The 27,897-nt window shown below is 40.5% G+C and overlaps 1 protein-coding gene across 2 annotated transcripts; it reads right to left on the minus strand.

Annotated features, from left to right (window-relative positions):
* Positions 1 to 4,190: 4,190 nt before the first annotated feature.
* Positions 4,191 to 24,295, minus strand: ASRGL1 (asparaginase and isoaspartyl peptidase 1). 2 transcript variants are annotated; one of them, XM_031052753.2, is made up of 7 exons: positions 24,283 to 24,295; positions 22,890 to 23,132; positions 18,391 to 18,533; positions 13,539 to 13,693; positions 9,255 to 9,373; positions 7,188 to 7,298; positions 4,191 to 4,542 (listed from the first exon to the last, which is right to left on the minus strand). In XM_031052753.2, the coding sequence occupies exons 2-7, from the start codon at positions 23,074 to 23,076 to the stop codon at positions 4,307 to 4,309; spliced, it is 951 nt and encodes a 316-aa protein (XP_030908613.1). In that variant the 5' UTR covers positions 23,077 to 23,132; positions 24,283 to 24,295; the 3' UTR covers positions 4,191 to 4,306. The 2 variants fall into 2 exon arrangements, with proteins under 2 accessions (XP_030908613.1, XP_005153225.1); XM_005153168.3 differs by lacking the exon at positions 24,283 to 24,295 and adding an exon at positions 23,245 to 23,457.
* Between the last annotated feature and the right edge of the window lie 3,602 nt (positions 24,296 to 27,897).

A 27,897-nucleotide genomic window follows, 5' to 3' on the forward strand; every position in this document is an offset into this window, starting at 1 on the left:
TCAAAAGTGCAGGCCTGGAGGGCTAAAGCCCATGCAGACAGCATTGTAACCCACCCTATCTGCACAGAAAAGAACTTGGGGAGGAACCACGAGAAAATGAGTCTTGCTCCAACCAAGGAGAATTCTAGTAGCCAAAGAATGTTAAAGTAGTTGAAGTTAAAGCACATGTGACCAGGTCTGGCAAAGCTCATTTACAGAGAAGTTTGGGGGCCATCTATGTGCCCCCAGTAAACCAAGCGTAAGGAGTGCGGTGGAAAGGAAAATGAGATTCCCTTCCCTCATGTTTACACATCTAAACCAGAATGACATTTTGCTTGCCCTATCTATATGATCTTAAGATTCTGTGATCTTAAGATTTTTTTATGTGAATCATTTGACACTTATTTAATTCCCAGTGTACATATATAACTGTTTCCCTGGGCATCTTCTTCCCCCTGACACTGCCAGAGGCTGAGTCCTGTCTCACACAGTGGCTCCCCACAGCAGGCTCTCCGTCCTCTCTTTCTTTCTCTTGTTAGCAAAGGCTGTTTGAATACTCACAGAGTGATCGGCTTCGGACGGGTGAGCCCATGTCTGATTTCACTTCCTCTAGCGTAATCACAGACTTTAGTGACTGTGCTTTACTGATGTAACCAAGAATGAAATCTGTCCCACAGCAAATACTTATTGGAGCATATAAAAGGAAAAACAGACCAGAAGAGAAACAAGCAAAACAGTGAGTTCCATTAAACTTTGCCAAAGTAGATTTCAAAGTTGATGAAAACCTCCCCAGAGACACAGAGCTAAAATGTAGGACAAAGCAGAACACTGAAAAAAATAACCCTGTATTTCCAAACACTTATGTCCTATGGAACAATTTTTAATTACTAGTAACTTGCAAAGATGAAGAAGGAAAACACACACAGAACTAACAATATATGAGCAGTCAATGACCATTGCTCTGCTGCTTTTAGCAGCTTTGATATGTATGCCCATCAAGGCTACCTGCTCAGGTCAGGGACCCTTTCTACAGAGTAGTAAGAAATAGCACAACATCCACAACTGGCTTTCTAAGTGATATAAAATAACAGGATGACACACTTTAATTAGATAATTAAAACTCTGTTGCCTCTTTGCTATGTGCCAAGGACACTCAGTTTCTTGGCAACAGACCTCTAATTTTCCTTCTTTGATATCCAGGTCACAGCCATTTGGATGAGAGGCTCATTTCCAGCAGCAGTGCATGGTAGCGGCACACAACTTCCCGTCCTGCTATTGGTAATCCCCTCAAGTTCAGTATCTTTCAACTACATTTACAAAAGCTGTTAAATGTTAAAGGCCTTATAAAGGGTAGTTTCTCAGTATGCAGAGGTCTGGGGACATGTATTAAAACCTCAGGTTGCCTGTGCAACACCAGCAACTTTTTACACCACCAGCAACAGTCTCATGCTGTTTCAGCTGAAGAACATGACTGAAAGGGCAGAAAGCAAGGAAAACAACTGTTTCATCCCCAGCTCTCCAGCTTCTTTGAGAGGCAGGTCTGCCACATTCCTGCCCATTTGCTATCATTCCCCCTATGAGAAAGGGGAACACTGTCCTAGAAGAGGCCTACCTGCTGTCCAGATGAGGTGAGGAAATCACATACACTGCTGAGGAATGCTCAGTGACAGCTGGTACCAATGTTTTACCTGAGCTGCCATCATTTGAACTGCAGAGCAAACTCCAGCCTAAGGTTATCAAACAGCATTAACCTATATGCAAGGAAATCCTCATTCCCAGCCCCAGTGAACTGGAGAGACAGAATAGCACAAGCATGTATTTGAAAACCACGTACTTTTTCACAAGAAAGCAATACAGCACACATGACGAAGAAGTGGGTGAGACAGAACAGACCATATGCACCAGATGGTAGTTATACTGCTTAATGCACTGCTGGAAGGTGCCCAGCAAATCTGGTGATGAGCCATAGAAGAACCAATATAGGATAATGCTCTTTGTTAAGTGCCAGCAATTTATTACAGTATATTCCTGAGAACAGCTGAGGTGAATTAACCACAGTAACCATTTACTATCCCTTCTGACAACCCCAAGATTGCATCTGTGCTTCTGCTGTGGTTGACGGCACCTTCTGGGCAAATGTGAACTCATTCAAAGCCAACCAAAGCCAACTGTCCAGGCTACCGCAGTGCCAAGCCCCAGCCACCAGACCACCCAGCAGGTGTATTAGCTTATGCTTGCTGCTACACTAACCATCCCATGGGTATTGGTCATCTGGGAGCATGATCAGGACACGCTTAAATCCACTCAGAAAACAGAACTTGCCAAAGATGATACATGAGGCTTTGCAGTTATTAGTGGGTTACATGCTCCCCACTCCAGCTACTTCAAGCAAAGGAAGAGTTACTAAAAACATGCCTTCTACAGAGTTCTGACAAGCAGGTTTAAGATATTTGTATTCTTACTGTGTACAGCCTGCATCCATGCCTATATGTCACCATTTAGCTCTAAAAACATCCTTCAAGTTTAATGAAAATAACCAAAATAAAAAAATCATTGAGCAATTTTATGAAAACAATGCTGCAAAGCAAAGCCTGGCAGAACTTGTGGAGATCGTATTTCCTATTGCCTGTCATGAATGTGATCTTGCCCTAGGGACAGGTAAGGTAAACAAAGCAGATCTTTGACCACAAATATATGATTGCCCTGATATTCTGGAAATGAAGCTCAGACAATACTGCTTGCTTTTTATTTTTTTGGTACCTCATGCACAGACATGGAAGTGAATTTTAACTCAGAAGAAAGCCACTTCTCTCTACAGAGGAGCACATCTTACAAACTGTTACTGTTTCATGAACCTCTGATGATCACATAATAGCCATTTTCTACTTGACCTGCTGTGGAACAAAGCACAAAAGTACTCCATGGTTAGGGTTTGCTGAGCCATCTACTCTTGAAACATTGCTGTCCACATCCAGTCATCTGCAACGTCTAATAAGCCATGGATCAAAGCAGATAGCAGCCTTGGCAACTTGACCCTTCTGGCTGAGCCAACTCAATAACATGTTTTATCGTAGTTGGGATATAGGTATGAGTAGTTTCAAACTATTATTTAAGGGCTCTGCTATGTTTATTTGGGTTATCTGTCTTGTAAAGGGAACATTCTGCAGCGTGATGGCATGCAATTATAACATACAAATCTGTTTGCAGAGGAAACCTAGTCACAACCTAAAATCTGTAGAATTATTTAAGTTTTAACAAGAAAAAGTATGTAGTTATGTCAGAAAACAGAAATTTTTTTTCTTTGAAAATACAAAATCTTAGTGAAGAAACTGTATTAGAAGTAATGCAGAATGTCAATTCTTCTTTAAGAAAGCATCTCCAAAAAAAACGTCTCAGACTTCACACACGAAATTTGGTAAGAGGCAGTTTTATTTGTTTTAGTCCAGCTTGCTTTTATCACTTGATTTTAGATAATTATTTTTCCAGTTAATCATCATCCGTCTCAAATTTATATTCGAAAGGTGAATAGCACCTTTGTATCTGAGTAGTAAAGATAGCTGGTTTATTTATATTTATTGAAATAATTACCTTCTTTATAATTACCACAGATATTAAATCTGTAATATCTTTTCTGTAACCTATCCACATATACTTCAACATACTGCAGCCTGCTTTGTTGTGGTCTGTTTTTTAATTGAAGATCTGATGCCAATGAATGGAATAAAAGCAGGACTCCTTAGAAAGCATCACATTTCCCATCTCCGGAGAGAAGTTATTTTCTTGACTTCATTATTATTTCCCTTGACAGTTGCCTCCAGCCTGTGACAATGATGTATTCTGTAGTCTTGGCTGCTGTTTGGTGGTGTTTCACTGACAGTTAGCAATTTGTTACCATGGGATGACCGCTCAAAAGACTGGAGAGTGATGCCATTTTCAAAATTCAGTTTTTAATGAACAGGTATTCATCTCAAATCATCCTGGCAGCAGTCTCTTGAGAATGAGCATGCAAAGGAGTTCCTCTAATACTGAAACTCACGTTCCCTTTAATGTAGGATTAAGTCATGCTAACCAAGAAACCTACTGACCACTCTTCTTCATCTAGGAAAGGGGAATCTCTGAACTTCCTAAAAGTATTAATGAATACTATACATCCACTATCCATGACCACTAAAGAACTACGTTTAGGTTTCATTTTGACTGTAAATGTGGTGATGCCTGTGAACCAATCGAAAGATTACAGATCTTTCAGAAAGATGAAATCAAATGTCATTCTCCTCCAGCTAAAAAAGCAGGTCTTCATTCTTCCTCAGCTGATGTTTCTTCATTCTCAGAATCCCCCACTTTCAGATGCAAGTGCTTCATCAACAGATTTTGTATGCCTCTCCCCAGCATAAATGCCATGATGCAGCTGGTCATCCTTCACAGTAGCCCAGGACATCTGCTTGGTGGAGAACCTTGCTGCCCACTCTCCTGAACAGTTAACAACAATAACACCCCCCAAGCCTCCAACTCGCGTCTTCATGTAGTCTAATGCAGTGTCAGCAGCCATCTCCGGTGACATTCCTGAAACGAACAAGATAACTTCATGGTATCTATTCTAAAATTCCCTTGAAGTTTCACCCCTCCCCATGAAGCCAGCCAAATGTAATTCCTCCTTCAACTAAGTTGGGAAGAAATTTACAGTGTAGCAGGTTTGTAGGAGGGCTCTGGACAGTTGCTAATAGCTGCGATGGTATGGTGCTGATACAAAACCAGGATTTAAATAGCTTCAGATTGTAATTCAGTTTCAGTGTTTGATACAGACTAACTCATCAACTCCATGTTCAAGACACATTTCTGATACCATCATTTGAAGGGAAACATGCCAATTTGCAAGCTTTCCATCAAAATTTGTCACAAGCTAGGTTTAAAGCATTTACAGCTTTAAAAAAAAACCCCAAACCCTACATTAAAACAATCAAAAATTTCAGTCATCATCTCTGTACCAAGTCCACTGGCTGCAACGGAGTTCAAAGCACGTACTTCACATTGTCATAATTTATCAAAAGCAGGCATCAGCATCACTCCTTCCTGAAACCTCTGAAAACATCAGGCAAGATGAGGGCTCAATGTACTATAGACATCAGAGAAAGAACCAGCAAAGCAACTTTATCTTTTCATTACACTTAAGTCATATTAGCAGGAATACTTTCTAAATAAATCAAAGTTAATGTATACATCATATACACGGGCCTTGTTACAGGCTGCAGAAAACTACAAGTTTGAATATAAATTCAGGAGTACGGTTGGCTCAGCCTAATTGTTCTATGCTATATACCACAAGTAATGTTATGCAGCTTAGGCTGCAGAACAAAAACTGACCTTCATGCTTTCCCTGAAAATTTTGAGTTAAAACCAAACAAAACCAGCAGAGTCAGAATTATTCACAGCACTGGTGACTGACAGGATAAAGCTCCTTTCTCTAACATTACGGGTGACACTGTTACTATTCAAGTCAGTGGCACTGACTTCAAAGGGTCAGTATTTCACTGTTTGATTTTTTTCATCAAGACAACAGCTGCCACCATAAGACAGAGATCCCAACAGCTGTTAAGACTGGGAAAAGCAATTCACTCCTGCAATATGAAAGTAAATTTTGCAGCATTGGTCCAAAAGAAGATATTTACTATGTGAATTACTGAACAGCTGAAAAGAATTATGAATGTGCTCTATAGCTGTTCTTAAATACACAGCTTCAGTTGACTGTTCAAGGACTCAAAAAGTTATATTAACTTGTGGGTTTGTTTTCAGCACCTTCATGGAAATGGAGAGGGGAGAATGAAAAAAAGGACTGCTGACGTATTTTTCTGGCAGCTGAGTTATAATTCTGGGCAGGATGTATGAAGGTAGAGCAAGCACAGGCAGGGTGAACAAGTGCAAACCCATTAAACATGCACACATGTGGGTTCGTTTTCTTTCTTCTTTTTCTCTCTTTAAAAAAAAACCCACACTTTTTAATTTGAGCCTTATTTACCTTTCATACTGATTTATGACAAGCCAGATAACTGCTATCAATGCATAGGTTTTGCAATGCAGTTAACTTCAAGCCAGAGAAGAAACTGATTTACACAGTTTAGACTAAATAGAGCTCAGAAGGCCATTCACAAATTGAATAGCTAGGGGCATAATATAGACAGTCAGGTGAGACTGTAATGTGTTAGAGCTGTGGGAAATAATCTGCAGGTTGTGTTTTATGCTAAAACTATCACATTAGCCAAGAGCTTTACAGAGAAATGTACCCATTATACGCAAACAGCTCTATAAAGCGTAACAAAAATATTCTCAGTTGTTACTTCATCTCCCTACTCACTGCTTCTCTGATGGAAATGTAAATTGAAAGTTTTCCAACTATTTCCAGTTTGGCTGATCACAAAGCAAGTTACACTCTACTGCCCCAAAGCTATTGCTTTCTAAAAATAATGGTGATATCTATATTAATGGTTCTTCAATTGCATGCAACACAAGTATGTTGTTTGGCTATGTTTACAGGCTGTAATATAATCAAGGGTTTCAATGACAGACTAACTCATGAAGGTAAAGCTCCAAAGGGTCATCCCACAGTCGTATTATATTACAGTCACATAAGACATACTGTGTCAGCTGTTTACCACATACCCACCCAGTTAGTTTAGTGTATTTTCCAAAACAAAATGAAAATTTAAATCATAGTTAAAACATGTTAAAAGCATTTCTGTTGCTATAATCAGAGCTGTTAAAATAAAGACCCTTGCAGTTTATGAGAAAGGTGATACCTGATGCTTTTTTATTTCAGCTCTGATTATCCATCTCTAGTTCTCCCCTACCACTTCCTTAAATATATCTTGCTTTTACTTGTTTTCAGTTTCATTGTTCACAAAATTTTAATTTAAAATTGGGGAAAAAATACTGAGAATTTCAGTGAAACAAAGCAGACAATGTCTTTCAGAATACATTGATCTAAGGCATGGTTAAACATCAAGCAGCACAGATATTTCTGTCCATTTAAGACTATTTTAGATTTAATATTTTAGTAGTTTGTTTTGTTTTTAAAGAGAGGTGACCCATCCACATACCCCTGGGAGCAACTCTTCTGACAACTGTTCTAGAATGATAGTACATAAACTGAAATCTGTCATTAGGCAATGTTTCCTATCCTTATAAATTCAGCCTACAGGAAGTTTGGAATATACCTTGCTCCATGTGATAGAGGATCAGCCGGGCTAAGACCACTTTCATAATGCTCTCCCCGTGTCCTGTGGTTGAAGTGGCACCAGAATGATTATCAGCATAACCTCCACTTCCTTTTCAGAGGGGAAAAACCAAAGAAGTCAATATTCTGTAATACAATTTACAAACCCTGCATTGTTTAAAATAGGTACCAAGCATTTCTTCCTTAAGATCCATCACTTCTGTGCATTTCTGGGAGCAAAGTGTCAGTAACAAACTTCTTTCTCATTTCTGCCTCAATTTAAAAAGTTAAATATATGAAAGAAATCAACAGCTGGATGAAGCCAGTTGCCAAGTTGAGAGAGGCAGACGATTAGCAATCTGCTTGTGGTACAAGAAGCAGAAGCAGGCAAACACTTCATAGGGATAGGCAAAAATATTTACTAGAACAGCAAGAGACAGTATATTGAGGATCAGCAAGATGGCAAGAGGATGCAGAATACCAGGACATACTATATCACTAACTGGGAAGATAGGGACATTGCGAGGACATTGGTGAATTGGTGAATTGGCCAAAGTTTGAGGGTAACTTATCCACAAGAGCAAAAGCAGGTAAGTGCTGTAGCATATGGTCTGATGCGTGTATGACTGCCATCAGGTAAGAGATTTGAAGAGCCTGGGATCTAGTGAAGCATCACAAAGCACCCCTGAAGAATCTTGTAAGTCCTCACCACAAGCAGTGTTTCTTGTGCTGAACTCCCACTCCCCCCCTCCTTCATTTTCTTTCCCTCCAATCCTTGTTTTGCTGGCACATTCCACACCCTGTTCTTTACCAAGCTTCCGCTTGCTCAACACCCATGTTTCTAGCAGATCTCTTAAGAAAAATATTTCCCAGGAGCTGGGGAGGAACATACCACAGCATTATAAACAAGGTACTGGGGGAGGGGCACAGAAGAGCTGTGAAAGTTTCTTCCCTTCTGCACTTTTTTATCAGATCAGACCCTTTCAACGTACCCAGATTTACACATGGTAAAACCCTGCCACAATCAGTCTGTCCTTTTAAAAGGACAGCTAGCATGTCTATATCCAATCCTGCAAATGTCTAGTAAGGGCAAAAGTTGCAAGCAATACACCTAACAGTGCCTAGTTCCACTTGTCCTTCACAGACCTATGTCTGATACTATAGGAGCCCTGAACATGATCTACATAATGGAAGGGTATTTGTAGTCAGAAGGGTGCAGTCAAATATGAACCTGAACAGTATAGTCAAAATGCAAAGGGTACCAAAATGTTAGCAATTTAGGGTGCGAGAGAAAGTTAGTATTAGTTTTGTAATAATCCTGTACTGCCAACAGCAGTGCTATGTGAGTTTGGAATATGTTTTACTAATTATTTTCCAAATCCCAACTGTATGCTATAACCCTGAAGCAATCAAATGACAAGTCTGTCCCATGACAGGAAGAAGTCTGGGAAAAAGATTTCAAGTGTCTCTTTAAACTTGGATAAGAGATCTCTTAAAATATTTCCTTTATTCCACACTGCTACTATTAGGTTCTGAGGCAGTCTTATCAGGGCTGTCTAAGAACAGGAATTTACTTGAAGTTGCCAGTCATCTTACAATTCTGGCTCACTAAAAGAACAAACAGTAATTACAATTATACCTATTAACTTAAGTGTCAGGAAAACAGCATCTTAGTATGGAACAGCCTACATTTTTTGGCTTAGCTATAAGCATGGATATACAAAACGAGAGCTTTATCAGAATGAACAGAAGAAAAACGCAGTTAGCATTCAGGAAAGGACAGAAAAAAGAAATTCTGATCCCCATTTTCCAGACAGAAAAGTGTTACATGATGATAATAACGATGATCTTAAGGTCCTTTCCAACCCTAACTATTCTATGGTTCTATGATTCTACTCCCAATCCTTACTTGCAATCTCCATATTGTGTTAAGAGACTTGATCTTCATTTCATATATACATATATATTTATGTTTCATTTCACTAATGAGAAGCAGAATGTATAATACTTTTTTTTTTCTTTAAATGAGATACCTCCAAAAAATGAGGCAAGATCCCACACCCCATACCTATGCATGCTGTGTCACCAACACGGCCAATCAGTTTATTAGAAAGTCCTCCAGTAGATGTTGCACAAGCTACATTGCCTTCACTGTCTATAGCAACAGCACCGACTGTTCCGAGGTCTCTGCCAAGAAAAACAGTTCACAAAATTAGGCAGAAATAAAGCATACCTGCCAAAGCACGTTGCATTTATTTTCCAGGTAGCTTTAAAAAAATATTACTGTAAAAAATTACTACTCATCATAAATCTATTTATTACCATGCTTCCAATTACAAAAATAACAAGCAATATGCAACAATTCTCATAGCTTTATATCCAACGGAGTAGAAAACACTTAATTCTTTTTTATCATCCTCTATAACTTGTTTACCTTCATAGTATGGAAACTTCAGGCTGGAGAGACAGAAACCCACAAAACAAAAGCACACAGGGCAGAAATATTGCTAGCCAGCATAATTCTGGAGTATTTTTTTTGGCTGTGACACACCTGACGCACAACTTTCCCCTAAACAGCAACTCAAAGACATAGGAATTGTCTCCAGTGTCTCAACAGGAGGTTAACCAGAATTATTAATGACAGTGCATGTAAATGAGTGAACACAGAAAAGGACAGTAATATGCATGCACTGAATCATTTCCTTCCTGTTCCTCCTTTTTCCTCTTCCTTATTCCCCTAAATGTTTGAATGCCACGCCAAAAGTTGTTTATGTGCCTTTCAACTAGCATTGTTCACAATGCATCATTAATACATATTTTCTTCTTTGTCCTCTGTAGCTATGCAAACTTGAGGTTTAAATTGCTTGGCCAGTGGAATCTGTTGAAACCATACATCAGCATAAAAATCTTAATGCCCTGAAGAAAACAGAAGTCTTAACTACTGCTTCATTTCTTCAGCACAGAGAAGTCACATATAACAGGCTGCTTAAAATATACACGTGCATTCATACTCAGAAAAAGAAAAGGCTGTTGTAACTTACTGTAACAGCTGCTACAGTGAGAAGCAAGACATTACTGAGAAGCAGCGGTTTGAGTGTCCACACATTCCAATCTTAGTAATTCATGCAGGAACATAAAACAGTATCTGGCTAGGAGAGGTGTACCAAAAATATCTAAACCCATCCATACAGGAGAAGAATTTCTAACAATCCTTTAAGGAACTACTCAACAGGCAACTGGAGCAGGTATACCTTTGTGAGTTCCTTGGGCACTGGGTCTTGCTCTAGTTTCCCAAAATCTAAGCTAATAAAGTTTCTGTGTACCATGAAACCCACAGTCAGTTTCTCAGAGAACCAACTTCCTGTTCCCTCCAGCTTATGTAAAATATCAGACTGTCAGTCCCTACACTTCATTCACAGCAATTCAAAGTTGACTGATGAATCACAGGCCTTACAGACTGCTCTGACATTTACGTGGAGACAGACCTCATCTCAAACTGGTATGATGGTGCAGATGGGCTTCCCACCCATCCATCTGTTACAAGTGTTTTGCTGAAAAGAGTATTAGTAAATTCAGTACTCCCTTGCACACTCATGTGGCACCCTTCAACCAACTAAAGTTAGATCTTCCCCAGAAATAAAGAAAGATACATCCAGATGTACACATTTTCCTAGATATGAATTTACCTTAAGCAACTGTGAGAATACTGAAAGTACACAGATCACATATGCAGTAGCTATCTGTTCTGGTACAAGAACTCAACTGGCAGTAAATAATAGTGAATATGTCCAACACACCTTATCTGCAGTAGAGTAAATAGGCAGCTACATTATTTCTTACTGTCCCTTTAAACTTTTTTATTGCTTCAGTGTCACATTTTTTTTCTTTGTTCATCTTCAGAACAAAGACAAAAAATGATATAAAAAAATTGTTGCATAGCTAGTTGACTTAGAAACTTTACCAAGGCAGCCAAAACTCTGAGAAATACCGGATTATAATAATCTCTCTATTGCTGGGACAATAGCAAAACCCTCAACTAGTATCTGTAGTATACCAGAGGATGTTATTAGTATGAATTATTTTGTTCAATCAAGACTTACTCTTATGTACTGCTTATACTGTGATACAGAGTGGATCAGTTGGATTTGTTCACTCCCTTTCATCTAAATCATTCACTAGACAGTATCCATGAAGTTAGATGTACTTATTCTATCCCCATTCAACTAACGGCATCTGCTATTTTGTCTCATCACCCTGCATGAACAAGACAGTGATTGTTGTCAGGGTCCTTGTTAATTAATACTGACTCACAGAGGGGCTAGCCGCCCACCTACTATCTTATGGCTGGCTCAATTTTTTTTCTATGGAGTTCTCAGGCAGTCTCTGTCAATTCATGACAAAAGGAATGGTAAGAATCTTTAAAGTGAGAAACTGAAGATACAATGAACCACGCATTACTGTCAGCAAATGGTGTACAAGATGCCATGCTGAACATGCCATGGAATCGTAAGCGTTTAGCATGAATGAATGGAAGCTTCTAACCAGCAGAAGAGAATCAGTTCTCTTCTGGAGACACCAAGCTTTGCTTGGAAAGCTGTGAGCCCCCCAGGTTTCCAACACTGTTACGACCAGAGGACTGCATGTAAAGTATACAACAATCTTCAGATTCCCAGTATGAGCTGGTATTATGTTGCCTCTGACTAATACAACTTCACTTTCCGTCTGTTTGCCTCAGGCAAGTTTCTGCATAATCACTGTGGACATAGCAGGGAAAAAGAACATTCTACATGTAATACAGGAACAAATGGGCTTGCATAAAAAAGACCTGGTTTTAACTTTCGGAGTTTGTGCTGATGTTTTGGGCAATGGTTGTCAGAAAAAGCACAGTGTGGTTAAGTAGAAAAATTCTTGACTTCTTCAGAAGTACACAAGGCTTCTATATTATATATTCCAGAACATGACAATCCTGAAATTGAAGACATCTAACACTGGTATAAGAAAACAGAATTAAAATTAAGCAGTTATAAAGACTGAATGTAGACTCAGATACCATGCCATCCCAGCTTATATATTCAGGAAACCAAGTGGCTATGCCATCCTCAAAATTCTTCACAATGAATTATAATACCACATAGTCCTTGGACAGACCATGGATCAAAAGAAAACTGTTTGATACAAGAATAATTGCAACTGAGACCTTACAGTCAAGGAACAACTTCACTTTGTTTACAAGACCATCTTTACACTTGCCTTGTGAATTTGTTTTTCCTTCTACTGATTTATGGAAAGTAACTTACAGTTGTAGTTTATAGCCTCATTTCATGGACTTTAATTAATGTGCCCACAGAAGAAACTTCCTCCTTTTGGTCTACAAATTCTTCAGCTCTGCTTCTCTCATTACTACTATTCACAGAACAAATGAGTATCATGTAATACAGCACTTATGTAATGTAATACAACATTATCCTATGCCACAAACATTAACGTGCAAATGAAAGCTCAAACAATGTAGCATTTATGCCTACCTCACAGGTATAGAAAAAAGTGGTTTTGACGCCTGATGATTTTCCTTCCTTTCTCATCCACCTTACCTTCCCCTCTACTTCATATGAGACTTGCTTATTTTTCAAGTGACTTTTGTTTTGCTGTTATGCAATACTATCCAGTAGCATCTCTTTTACACCTATCACTACACTGAACTTGGTCATTTTTTTCATTCCTATCTACAATAACCAATAGCTGCAATCAGCACTGATAAGAAGTTACTGGTCAAAACCTGATGTCACTTAACCAACCAATCCAGTTTAAGGACAAATTTCTTCATTTACTTAACTAAGATCAGCTTTACTATTTTTTTTTCCCATGGACTCTTTTTCCCATGGACTTGTTTTAGAATGTGGACTGGGGATTTTTTAAACTCACAGTTCCGCCATGGAAAAGAAGTATACATAGTGCTGCCTGCTGCTTGCTAAAGCTGTTCTGTGCGCTCCTGTAACTGGTGATTTTAACAGCAACAGTAAGTTCTGACTTTATTCTTCATTACTGCCACAAAATCTGTACTATGCCAAAGTGACTGACTCTTAAACATCAGCACTTTAAGTTTGTTCCAGTCACTTGCACTTGAGCAAATTAATTGGAAGTTTGATTTTATCATTACTTTCACTGAGGGCATACTGTAAAGACTGTATCAAACCATGTAACACTTGGAACTGAAGTATTCTCTGAATACAGACCTTCAAACTTTGGGGTTTTGTTTGTGGTTTTCTGTTTTGGTTTGGTTTTTTTTTTTAACTGATAGGATGAATTAAATTACCTGAATGTAAAAAGAAGAAATATTTTACAAAACCCCTACTTCTGAAACTCTTCAGGGTTGGAATCTGGCTCAAGGTTCTTCTTCCATCTCTCCCGGGATCTCTCGGTTATGAGTTTTTCTCCTGGAGTCTCAGGAATACCCATGGCCTGAGCAAACATGTGTGCACCATGGTCAGTCAGCAGCATGTGCTTCGTCTACAGAAGACAGACAAGAGAGTCAGTAACAATTCTTGTTTTGCCTTTTACTGAACAGTTTTGTATAATTACTATTTTTATAATTATTCACACAATTAAAAATCTTGGGTTTTTTTTTTTAAACTTTCTAGATTTCTGTGCCAATAACCTCTTCCACTAGCTGAAAAATTCAACTTTCCAAAACAAAAACTTTTGTTGTTACTAGAAAAGAACTACATTTACCTTTTTAATGCTTATTATAATGGAAAAAATTGGTACACTTGCTCTTTTGCTGATTTGCATGCAACTTTTGTACTGCTTCCAGTCAACCACCAAATCATTACTTAACTGCTTTATCCTTAACTTAGACCTAGAAGGATTTTACCCAGAAGGAAAGAATAGTAAATAAATGCCTGTTCTTCTTGAAGGTATTATACTTCATAAATTAATAAAAAAAAATTAACTATCATACACTAAAGTGTTTCTTCACATCAGCTGAACTATTATTTTAAATATTTCCTTCAACTACCTGCTACTCTTATAGACCCAGATTTTCAAATTTAAAAAAAAAAACCAAACCAAACACAACTGTTCTAATGGGTTTGACCAAAAAATGCTTGCTCTCTTTTAAGAACATTGTCAGAAGATCTATTTTGACTCCTTCTTTTACCAAAGCACTTAGGCCAGATTTTAAGTCAATAACTATAGAATCCATGCTCCAAAGTCTCTACATGTTGGTTAATTTCTATTTTAGAGAAACTTGTTTACATAAATTTGTTTCATTAATCCTTATACTTTAGTAGGACCTCTAAAATCTGATTTTTTAAATAAATCCACATCCAAAAATAAGCATCAACTTCTTGAACCACTACACAGCGTCGTATGTCCATGCAACAGCACAGCACACAGGTACTAGCTGAGGTGCAAAAAGCAGAACCATGTGATGCTCGAGGCATACAAGTGGCAAATATGCAGTTCTCAGCCTGAAGCAGGGACTCCAGATGTTGGGTACTTCTGTGTCATGCTGCATTCCACAGAACATTTAACAGTCTCAAAGCCTTAGATTTTCAAGATGTTGCAGACCATCAACTTTATTGATTTCTAAATCCATGACAAGCAATCACTACCATGACCAACCAATAGCACAGCATTGTTTTAAAGGATTCCAGCCAAACCTCTTCCCTAATCACAGACAGATCTCTACTTAAGCCTGTTACAGCCTCTGCACTAATCCCTTCCAATAGTTACAGACATACGAAATGTGACTACACTTTAGAAACATTCCTGACATTGTGGCACTGACATCAAATGTTTCTGAAAATTCAAGTACCTTTTTATTGGCAAAGTAAGTCTGCAATTCAGAAGAGCATTGCTTTAGGGAACACAAATACAAGTTACAAGAAAGAAGTTTTCTGTACGCGTGAAAGAGTGGACAATGGGCTTACACGCCAAGTCATATTACCAGACAACAAAAGCTCTACATACTTCTAAGAAAGCTGATGTTCTTCGACTTGAAAGCCAACTTCTTCGTGCAATACTGCCCTCCTCTGCCACTAAAGCACCAGAAGCACACCATCTTTTTTTTTTTTTTCTGGTGGACAGTGTTTGTTGGTTTGTGGGATATTGTTTGTTTTAGGAAATACACTCAACTTCTCCTTTTACTTTAATGCAAGACTGTGCCCTCCCCATCACCTGCTTTCAGCAATGGAGACTGTATCATCCTTCAAATGAGTTTAAAGAAAACAAAACCAAGTTTTACTATAAAAAAAGAAACATATTTTTTAAAACTTTTTCAAAGGCTTCCCTCCCATATGCAGATTCTGATAACATACCCACCTTCCTGACCTGCACAAACAAGAAATCATAGAACAGTTCGGGTTCGAAAGGACCTTAAGATCATTTAGTTCTAACCCCCCCTGCCACGGGCAGGAACACCTCACACTAATCCATGTCACCCAAAGCTCTCTCCAACCTGGCCTTGAACACCACCACAGATGGAACATTCACAACCTCCCTGGGCAACCCATTCCAGTACCTCACCACCCTCACAGTAAAAAGAATTTCTTCCTTAGATCCAATCTAAACTTCCCCTGTTTAAGTTTTAACCTGTTACCCCTTGTCCTATCACTACAGTCCCTAATGAAGAGTCCATTCCCAGCATCCCTATAGCTCCCCTTCAGATACTGGAAAGCTGCTATGAGGTCTCCATGCAGCCTTCTCTTCACCAGGCTGAACATCCCCAACTTTCTCAGCCTATCTTCATATGGGAGGTGCTTCAGCCCCCTGATCATCCTCGTGGCCCTCCTCTGGACTTGTTCCAACAGTTCCATATCCTTTGTATGTTGAGGACACCAGAACTGCACACAATACTCCAAGTGAGGTCTCAGGAGAGCAGAGTAGAGGGGCAGGATCACCTCCTTTGACCTGCTGGACATGCTCCTTTTGATGCAGCCCAGGATACGTTTGGCTTTCTGGGCTGTGAGCGCATACTGAAGCCGGCTCATGTTCATTTTCTCATCGACCACCACCCCCAAGTCCTCCTCCGCAGGGCTGCTTTCAATCTCTTCTCTGCCCAACCTGTAGCTGTGCCTGGGATTGCTCCCACCCAGGTGTAGGACCTTGCATTTGGCATGGTTAAACTTCATGAGGTTGGCATCAGCCCATCTCACAAGCGTGTCAAGGTCCCTCTGGATGGCATTCGTTCTCCCCAGCGTGTCAACCGAACCACACAGCTTGGTGTCATCAGCAAACTTGCTGAGGGCACACTCAATCCCATTGTCCATGTCACTGACAAAGATCTTGAACAAGACTGGTCCCAACACTGATCTCTGAGGGACACCACTCATTACTGGTCTCCAGCTGGACATTGAGCCATTGACCACAACTGTTTGTGTGCAGCCATCCAGCCAGTTCTTTATCCACCGAGGGGTCCAGCTATCAAATTGATGTCTCTCCAATTTAGAGACAAGGATGTCGTGTGGGACAGTGTCAAACGCTTTGCACAAGACCAGGTAGATGACATCAACTGCTCTACCCCTGTCAATCAGTTCTGTATCTCCATCATTGACCACCAAAGTGGTCAGGCAGGATTTCCCCTCAGTGAAGCCATGCTGGCTGTCACCAAACCACCTTGTTGTTTTTCATGTGCCTTACCATGCCTTCCAGGAGAATATGCTCCAAGATTTTGCCAGGCACAGAGGTGAGACTGACTGGTCTGTAGTTCCCTGGGTCTTGCACACAGAGGAATAAGCTTTTATGGTAAGGTTCTGGATTGTCAAATTTAGTTCATGTTAATGGGAAATGGGGAAGAGAAAAATCCACAAATTTCTGCAACTGAAATTCAGACCATCGCTGTTCTTTACTTAACAATACTGGCAGTGCAAAAAGCACAGCAAAAATTTGCACCTTTGCCTTGAGGAAGTCTCATGTTCTAGGCTAAATTCTCCTTTGTCTAATGGAAAGTGGTGGATGATATAGTAGGAGAAAATAGACACAGTTCACCTATAACAACGAAACAGTGCTCTAATGTTCACAAGATGCCCATCTATGAAGTGCTGGAGCTGAGGGGGACTGCATGCCCCATTTGAAAAAAAAAAAGCCATTTTGGTATCATTCTACTTTTATTCACTACAAACAGGAATAATTGAATAGGAATTTAACTCTTTTCTCAAGGATTTGCTGAATTACAGATGGAAGGCTTTTATTATGTTAACTAGAGGCTGCCGTGTTCAACAACATAGTAAATCATGAATGGAAATTATTCTAGTGCCCTCCTTCCTTCTGCCCTGTTAATTTGGACAAGTTTGAGCCCATTGAAAACAACAGCACACAGGATAACTGTGTGCAACAATCTAGAAGAACTACTCTGACCACCAGATGGAGCCCATATTGTTCTATGATAGTAACAGAAGTAAGAAAAAGCTGCAAGTAGACAGGGAAGGTATTTTTGGTTTGGTTGGTTGGTTTGAGGGGCTGTACATTTCAAAATTCTTCAAGACAGCGAGGCATCTCTAAAACACTGGGAAATAAGCACTCTGACAAGCTTAGGACTCTAGTAAAAATACTACAGTCTTATGAGCCATGGGTAACAGAGTTTAAAATACTTTTATTTATACACAGTAAAACAAAACACACTTTGAAATGTACTGTGACATAGCCTGGGTTGGTGCCCCAGAATTCCTGTCCAAAATGAACAGAAGAGTCATATCATTGGTATTCCCATATACAATACCTGATGCAGAAGTAGCAGAAGCTCACCTCAAGATATACCACGGAATTCCAGCCAACATCTACATTTAAACTTTGCCATCTACAGAGATTCTTTTGTATCTGGGCAAAGTGTAACACATTTTACCATAAACTTTCATAGGTTTATGCCTGCATGATTCTACTTGGTCCTGTACAGTTGGATTTTATTATTTCCTTTCAAATTTATACCAGCTGTGGGGCTACAGGAGATCAACACGTATAGGTCAATTTTCCCTTAGCTCTCAACTGCATGACAGAACTGTCCTCAGAATGCTATTTTTAATAAATACCTCTCAGAAACCTTTAAAATAAAAGTTTTGTTGTCATGACCATAGTTTCCAAACACTACAATCCTTTCTCCCCTTCTTTCCTGCTTTAAAGCACTACACAAAAGTCATCATTGAGTTGTATCAATATACTGAAGTTTCTAAGGAAAAAATGCTTCATACCCAAGTACACATTCAACATACCTTTTCCATGACAAGTCGAGCAAGTTTTATTGGGTTTGCTATGCATTTAACTGCAGATACTGCTCCAGAGTCTAAATTTTTTCCATCCATGATAATGGCATCCATTTCTACTTCACCTGCTTCATTTAGAACAGATCCGCAGCCTAAAGGCAAAAGGGAAAGAAAAAAAAATAAAAATCAAACAAAAAAAATAAACCAACAAAAAAAAGAATAGGGAGAAAAAGAGAAGTCATTAAGAGCTAACCATCATGTGACTCAGTTACTAGATCTCATGAAACAATCTTTCCCAGTTTGTTGTCTGACTTACTGAAAGTATCTTCTGAATGCAAACAAACCAGCAGAAATACTGCTGAGTATAACCACAAGATCCAAACATTAACAAGTCTCACAGGGTACAACATCTACTTTCAAATAGAGTTCTATTTTTACAGGACGAAAACACACTTCCAATCCTATCCAAAATTACATACTAGGTAGGAAATTTAAACAACAAACAACCATGAACAGAATTCTTTATATCCCAGATCACTTCAATTGCACATAAAATTATTTCACCTTTATAGTTCTTCCAAAGGAGGATATAATATAACCCAATAAAATAGTACAGTGTGCAATCCTATCAACAGATTAACATCACATAGCATTCCAAGAAACTGCCAAAACTGAAGGAGTAGAATAAAAGTGTCCACTTTCGACTGTAACAGAAGCTTGAAACAGCAAGTTCTTCATTATCACATAAAAACAGTAGATAAAGGAATTGAAAAAAAAAAAAGAAGTTCTAAAGTGTTGGGTAGTTATTTTCTTCTGTAATTATCAGAGTTACCACTAACCTAATTGAAAATTAATGATACACAGAATGAGACAAATCAAATAGGTTTGGGTTTAGGTTTTTTTTAATACTGCCATATTGTTATCACAGGGTGGAAAGACTCGAACATTGTACAGAGCTCAAACACATTTCTGTTAAACCACCACTAAACAAACATTCTGTTAAACCAAAAGGTCAGAAAACACTGTTAATAATTGTTGACACAAGACTTCAATACCAATGTACCAGACTGAAGGTATGAATCATAGAACAGTAAGGGTTGGAAAAGACCTTAAGAGCACCCAGTTCCAATCCCCCTGCCATGGGCAGGAACACCTCACACTAATCCATGTCACCCAAAGCTCTCTCCAACCTGGCCTTGAACACCACCACAGATAGAGCATTCACTACCTCCCTGGGCAACCCATTCCAGTGCCTCACCACCCTAACAGTAAAGAACTTCTTCCTTAGATCCAATCTAAACTTCCCCTGTTTAAGTTTTAACCTGTTACCCCTTGTCCTGTCACTACAGTCCCTAATGAAGAGTCCATTCCCAGCATCCCTATAGCTCCCCTTCAGATACTGGAAGGCTGCTATGAGGTCTCCACGCAGCCTTCTCTTCTCCAGGCTGAACAGCCCCAACTTTCTCAGCCTATCTTCATATGGGAGGTGCTCCAGCCCCCTGATCATCCTTGTGGCCCTCCTCTGGACTTGTTCCAGCAGTTTCATGTCCATTTTACGTTGAACAAACCAGAACTGTACATAACAGTCAAAGCGAGGTCTGACAAGAGCAGAGTAGAGGGGCAGGATCACCTCCTTTGACCTGCTGGTCATGCTCCTTTTGATGCAGCCCAGGATACGGTTGGCTTTCTGGGCTGTGAGCGCATACTGAAGCCGGCTCATGTTCATTTTCTCATTGACCAACACCCCCAAGTCCTTCTCCACAGGGCTGCACTGAATTTCCTTTTTGCCCAACCTGTAGCTGTGCCTGGGATTGCTCCCACCCAGGTGTAGGACCTTGCACTTGGCATGGTTAAACTTCATGAGGTTGGCATCAGCCCATCTCACAAGCGTGTCAAGGTCCCTCTGGATGGCATTCGTTCTCCCCAGCGTGTCAACCAAACCACACAGCTTGGTGTCATCAGCAAACTTGCTGAGGGCGCACTCAATCCCATTGTCCATGTCACTGACAAAGATCTTGAACAAGACCGGTCCCAACACCGATCCCTGAGGGACACTACTCATTACTGGTCTCCATTTAGTCACTGACCACAACTCTTTGTGTGCGGCCATCCAGCCAGTTCTTTATCCACCGAATGGTCCATCTATCAAATTGATGAAACTGAATCCCCTCCTACAGGAGGCAACAAAATCCTGTAATCTCCAAAACTCCTGCTGCCACACACAGACACTCACCCAAAAGCTATTTTTTTTGCCCCTCTCTGACTGCATAAACTATACCAAAGCTCAAACCTGCATCATTCAGAACCTGTTAGTTTCTAGACTACAATAATCTGTAAAGAGCTTGCAGGAGCCTTGTGCTACCTGTCCTAACATTCTTCCAGCTTATCCTTTATGATGGTGTAAGGAATAAGTCTTCTTTGTTTCTTTAGACTCTGACATACTCTTTTAGCTTTGACAAGGTAGGTTCTCAAGCTCATCATCACAAAATTTGCATTAGAACTAGGGCACCCCCTTCTCAAATACCAGTGACCAGAACCATGGTTCCAGAGTAAGCTCTACCTGCTTCTTTTACCACTGCATTAATAGTATCCTATGACTACTAGACACCTCTCTTGGTGTTTTAGGATTCCCTAAAATTTTCTGAGCAGAAAACAGTTGCAGACAGCCTCCTTTTACAGTCAGTGAAGAGAGACAGGTGCTCTCGAAGAACAATTCATCCCACTTGTCTTAGAGATCTGTATAGCCACCCTTTCTCATTCCACTGGCCACTGTTAAAGTCTATACACCATTGCAAAGCTAGACCCTAAGCTTCAGGTTATCTGAGGGAGGATGAATCCTTCCGTTTGTAGTTATAAACTGCCTTTTCTCCTGCCTTCCAGCACCATGGGTAGGGAATACATGTCTCTGAGGCTATGATATTCACTGACAGCAGCACTGGGTGGGGGAAGTCTGCAAAGGCTAAGGAAGAAAGAGTGTGCAAGGATCACAAAAATGACAGTTCTTTTACCTGGAATATTCACACCAATATAGTTACTACTGCTCATCAGAGTTCACATGAAGGAAATATAAACAAGGCCACTTCCTCATCACAAACAGAACTTCATTATGCTGCACAAGTCACTACAATTATAGTTTCAGAGAACAGTATAGCTTCTAAGCCCTGCTACCAAGCCTACTTCAAGATGCATCTACACAGCATGGCTAAACCTATCATTCAAAAAGGACACAACTTGATTGTTATGCCCATTCTCCCCAATATTTATCATTGTCTTAGCAATGTCTATGTTTTCCTAGAAAATATTACAGTAAAACTGATCTATCTTTTACAAAGATAAATATCACACAGTGAGTTTTAAGCAGCCACTCCAATCAGGGCCCTCTTCACATAGCTTTCAGCTCATTTTCGCCCACTATTGAGAGCAGCTGTATCTGATAAGTGTTAACACAATTAGATGCATCTGTGATTACCAGTCTACTTGCCATTTAGATCAGCAGTCAAACCTGAAAAAGGGCTTAAGGCTCAAAGTCCAGTTAAGTAAATGACAGAATGCCACCCCGATGTTAATAGTACACACCACACCTCTAAGGCTGCTTCATGATTTCAGCTTGAATCCTCTAAAATCAAGATGTTCAACCCAAGTCAGTAAAAAAAAAAACCAAAAAAACACTGAAAGCTTTGTGTAAAGCAAAAGCTCTCCCTGGCTCTCAAATACAAGGTGAGAAGAAACAACAGAATCACTGCAAACTAGGCTTGCCAGTAACTAATAGCTCTGTTATCCAAAACAGAGTCTAACAGGTCTTTTCTCCCATGTTCATTCCTGACATACCTTGGTGATTGTACAGAAATATTTTCACCAAAATTCATCAAAATAATAAATTTGAGGTCGCAGGAACAGAAGAAAAATATTTAATGATTGACATTAATAAACATTAATAATTAGGAAATGCAATTACGAACCCTTACCATCTAAATTCATGACTCATATACCATTACTGCATTACTTCTGCAATATTATTTACAAAATCACCAACTGGAAGCATTAATTAAGAGAAAACCACCTAAAATCCCCAAGTACAGTACTCCTCTGGGAATAGGCAAAGGTCAAGCATCAAGGCTTAAGCAGTGCTGCAAGCTATATTCAAGTGCCTTAAACATGAGCATTAACTAAACATATACTCCATTAAGGAGTCCACACAAACTGAATACACAGCACAGTAATGGAAGATTTACAGAAGAGTAATACTGCATCACAAGAATGAAATGGCAGGTATAAACCACTGAAAAATGAGAAAAGAGTAACTCCTCTGCCTATGTGTACTCCCTAAAAAAATAGAGAAACCATGCTACTTTATTATACAGAGAAATCAACTATTTTGTGACCCAGTATTTACTCCACCACAATATGCACAATTCCAGGAAAATGCATGCCAGCATGTTCAAAAGCATCAGGATAAAACGCATGAAATACACAATGATTCTAAACCCAATAAATTGTTGAAAAATTACCTGCATTAAAATGAGGATCATCTTCCATTGATCGTACTGCCTCCTCAACTGCATCTAAGGCACTGCCTCCCTGTTTCAGGATACCATAACCTCGCAGTGCAGCTCTGATAACACCATCACGACTTCCCTGTTCTCGTTCTTTAAAGATCCGGCCAGCTCCACCATGAACCACAATGACAGGCTTCATCCTGGCAAATTCCTCAGAAGGCTTTCAGTTGTGTACACAGGTTACATGTAATTAACCTGTTTTGGAAAGAAGAATAATTAGTATACCCTCCCTTCTATGTGGAAAGAGGTTTTGAAAAGCAGACAGGTTGGTTAATAGATACAGTCAAGTTGACTACAAGCATTTTACCTTTCAGGAAGCCCAGTTAAAGTCTGGACTAGAGGAGATCTCAGGTAACTTGATGTAACTCTGAGGTGAGCCCACCTCTGGGCAGGGGACTGGTCGCGGCTGCCTCTGAAGGCCCCTTCCAGCCTACATTATTCCACAATCTTTAGCATGAATCCTGCCTGGTGGTATTACAAGTTACAGAGAAACAAGCATCTAAGTCACCTTTGCTCCTGCTAACTGCTCTTCATGTTTGATGTGTAACCCCATTCTCTGTGTACGGAAGTATAACCAGCGATGAAGAAAAGCGAATGACCTGACTTAACAGCTTAACCGGCTCTACAGCCTCGATTTCAGACCTCTGACCTCTTGCAAAACTGTACTTCACACAGAAAAAACAAGGCATTCAAACCTGGCAGTGAGTCTGTTGTTACTGCTTACAGCTTCTCATGAGAGAAATCAAACAAGTGCTGCTACGCTATCTTTGGTGATAGCAATCACGGTTTTGCCTCCACAAAAAGGCAAAGGAGAAACAGCCTCACCTCCCACCAAAACCTAGGGCACCTCACAGAGCAAACTCCACAGGAGTTTCACCACTTTCTCAGGGCCAGCTGTTTTTGGACGCCGTGAGAACATAATCCAGCAGCCTTTCCCTCACCCTACATACACACCCCTAGACAGAAGCCCCCAGGGATCCCGCACAACTAACTGCCGGGTCTTCTCACTCCCGCTGCCCCCAGAGTGGCACCAGCTCTCGGGATCACACGCCATGGCAGCGGGGATGCACAGATCCAGACCCAGCCCGTGCTGTTTGGACGTTCCAGACGGGGCGGGGGGCCATAAACGTTTCGATTATTCAACGAGGATGCGGCAGAGAGGCCTTTCAAAGTTTTATTTCAGCCGGCACCTACACTCTCCCCTCTGTGATGGCCAGGGGACCACCCACTCTCCCGAGCTGCGGATCCAGCACTGCCGCCCCTTGCGGCGGCTCCTCAGCTCGGGGCGGGCCTGACCCGCCGCCCGCCCACTGCTCCTGGAGCCCCCGCGCTCGCCCAGCCTCACCAGCTCCCGGAGTCCACCTGCTGCGCTCCGTGGCCGGGAGTACTCCCGGGCGGGTGCCAGCGGCAGCACGGGGCAGGCTCAGCCACAGGGGACGCGCACCGCGGCGGCCGGCGTCTCCTTTACCCAGCCGCGCTATTTTGGACAACCGCCCTCAATAGACATGGCGTCCCCCATTCGCGCTTAGGGATGCCCACAGTTAAAATGGCGGCCTTTCCCGCGCGTTTATCTCCCGTCACCGCGGTAGGGTGCTGGAAGTGGGTGTTTCAGGCCCGGCGGGAGCGGCCAGTCCCTGGGCTGCCTGGCAGGGTGTGCCGCGGAGTCGTGCAGCTCTCGGCTTCGTTCCCCTTCAGCCGCAGGCAGAAGGGGGGTGCGTTCTCTGGCATAACGCTCCCGCGGAGGGGCCAGCGCGGTGCTGCTGCCGCCGTGGTGTGGGAAGCGGTAAATAGCTGGTATGCATCACTGCTCAGCGCTCACCACTGCTAGATTCCCCTAGCGTTAAAAATGGCACCTCTCCCCCAAATCGAAGCCAAATAGCACGTGCCATATGCCCACCATTCCCCTCCCCTTTGACCAGGTCGGGTTATTCCTGTTACTCCAGAGCTTGGGCCTTTGTAAATTGATAGGGCTGTAGGCCCGGCTGCCACTGGGACCCTTGGAAGACACCCCCCATCCCGGTCTGCTGTTGGGTTGGCACAGACTGGGTGAGGGTAGGCCGTGTGTGGGCATGCTGATCCCAAATAGACTGCTAAAACAAGAAATAACCTTGCTGTTTATTATTGTTCTAATTGTAGGCTGCTAGTGGAACAAACAGTTGTTTGCTATAAAAAGAGTTACTAAAAATGTTCTCTCTGAAAAGGAAAAATATTTGTAAAATAGAGTTCATTTTATAAAAATAATTCCAAGGTTCCTTCCTTTTGTAGCAGGAAATACAAACACAAATGTCTCAAAGGTTATACAGAGTCTACCCAGCATGCAGCTGGCCTTCTGTCTTGGCCATTTTGAGAGTGGTGAGGCACTGGCACAGGTTGCCCAGAGAAGCTGTGGCTGCCCCATCCCTGGCAGTGTTCAAGGCCAGGTTGGACAGGGCTTGGAGCAACCTGGTCTAGTGGAAGGTGTCCCTGCCCATGGCAGGGGGGGGGACGGGACTAGATGAGCGTTAAGGTCCCTTCCAACCCAAACCATTCTATGATTCCTGTTAAGCTCACCCCTCTTTGTTTCTCTTCTTTTTTCTCCATTTTGCTGCTCTAGGGTAGGCTGCAGGGAGTCCAGTGAATGTGGTCTGTTGTGGCAATGCAACGACTCGAGGAGACATGGCTGTGTAAAAGGACAAGGATTTATGGGAATGTGAAGTCACTCAGTTTAAGATCTGTTTGGCTCCTCAGGGTTTCTTTAAAATGAATTAGTGTGCTTTAATTAAAAGGAACTGCTGTGGATCATTTTTTCATTGTTACTGATAGGATTAACAAAGAAGAATTTAAATTCTGTGAATTATTTGAGACTATTGCTTGTTTTCATAGAATATTTATCTTGCATTCTGAAGTAATGCCAAAACAGGAAAACGATACTACTTAAATAGTTTAGAAGAATAATTTCAGTTGTTTGCATGGACAGCCAAGCACTAAATTTAGATAGTAACTTGAAGTTGAAATTTTAATACTTGTCTAATATTGTTACAGTTCAACAAAACAAGCATGTCACTTGGTAGAACTGGAATACTCTGTTTCTACATCAGTTTTCTACCTTAAGTCCTCTTCAGCTGATGCTTTGCCATTATGGTCAAATAATTTAATGCCCTTTTAAAAATGCTGTAAAACTTCTCTGAACTTACTGAAAAATATTGTTTTTAGTTTTATAACTATTATGTATTATTTTTTAATCAATGTATTGCATATCAGAAATCGGTCATAAAACTATGTAAACTGTTAGCATTAATTTTCAATAATTACTGTAGAAACCTATTGATTTCATCCTTGCTAATTTTCCTGAGAGCTTTGCATATTAGAATTTCCAGAGAAGGACATTCAAAAATACAGAGAATAATAAATAATTTCTTTTGCTTGTGCAGCCTGGTGGAATTTAGCTTTCCTGCTTATAAGCTAAATGTGCTATACTTTAAAGAGGTGGGAATGTGTTACCATAGGTAAGGGAGAGTGGGCTGAAGGGGAGAAGTAAGTGATCTCGCCTTATATGGATAAGGAACATGTGTGAGAATAGCCTGATAATGTAGATACTCTGCATCTCATATGACTAAACAGGACTATAATTGTGCCTTCTATTTCCTGCAGAACCCACATAATTGAGGGCATGCCCTCCTGCTTCTAGGGAAAGAATTCCCTTAGAATCTCCTTGAAAGTCTCATTTTAGGAACCGGCAAAGAAAGTAAAATATATTGTAAAAGTAGTTCTTTTAATTCATATGCATAATAAATATCTGAGTAAATCTTTATGTAGCAACTTGTCTATTAACCATGAGTTATTTTAGAATCTTCAAAACATGATGTAGAACAGAAAGCAGTGTTCTGTGTTTTATTGCTTGGCTTGTAGGTGCATGCAGAGTTGATCAAGGCTAAGGCTGCTTGAGCAAGTCTCATAAAGCATGCAGAAACACAATAGCAATTCAAGAAGCCTGCAAGTTTGGATTTTGTTATATTAGAACTGTTAAACAGAGATCACTGTGACAGTAGGATGCTCAGGTCATGTTCTACAAAAACTCATGCATGCTGAATAACTTAGTTCACATGCACAATTCGATTAAGTCTGTAAACCACTTCTTACTATATTTTTACTGCAAAGAGCACGAGACTGTTTAAAGAAGCTGGAAAACCAGTTCCTCTGAGAATCAGTTTAATTTTTTAATGTAAATTTGCAATATTTCTTAAGCTTACTTTCAGGTAAGATCTGTAGGGAAGTGTACCAGCAGTAAAACAGAAAATGGTAGATACAGCATTCACTAAAATACAAATGAGATAAATTAAAATTTATTAATGAATTGTATGTTGAATAGTTTAGCTGGAAATATTTTCTTGGGTGGAGGGGCTAGAATCTCTGGTGGCAGTTATGTTTTCTCCACTTCTGCCCAGAAGTGAGGTTAAATTGGAGATAAATTCATTTTCCTTCTTTGAGAAGATTTTAACCATAAAACTCAGATATTCTTCATGTAGCAGATTGTCCCAAACAGGAAGTTAACAGCATCTTGTTGCTCCTGGTATTTAAGCATTTCATAGAGAGTGGGATGGTACTACCAAAGGGACAGAAGTAGGTGGCTCTCTGAGAAACCTGTGTGCTGGGGGAGAAGGCGAAGCAGCATATGATGCAGTACTGGTCATGGGAAATCTCAGTTCAGATCCTATTTTTGAATTGAGCACAGAGTAGGTTTGACTAGTTTTTGAAGCTAAAGTTTAAAAATGGTCTTGGTAGTTCCTGCCTCTGTGTCATGTGTATTTACTGAGAATTTGTCAGTACTTATTAGCCTTGTGCTCTGCTGGAGGTGCATCCAAGGTGAGTGTCCTAAGCACAAGGACACTCAAAGCTGCATGGATGACTGGCAGAGACTAAAATTAGAACTTTTTGTTTTCCTTTTATTTTCTTCCTGTTGTTATAAGAGCCCTGAAACCAT

The sequence above is a fragment of the Melopsittacus undulatus genome, chromosome 3 (genome assembly GCF_012275295.1).
Source record: "Melopsittacus undulatus isolate bMelUnd1 chromosome 3, bMelUnd1.mat.Z, whole genome shotgun sequence".
Classification (NCBI taxonomy): Eukaryota; Metazoa; Chordata; class Aves; order Psittaciformes; family Psittaculidae; genus Melopsittacus; species Melopsittacus undulatus.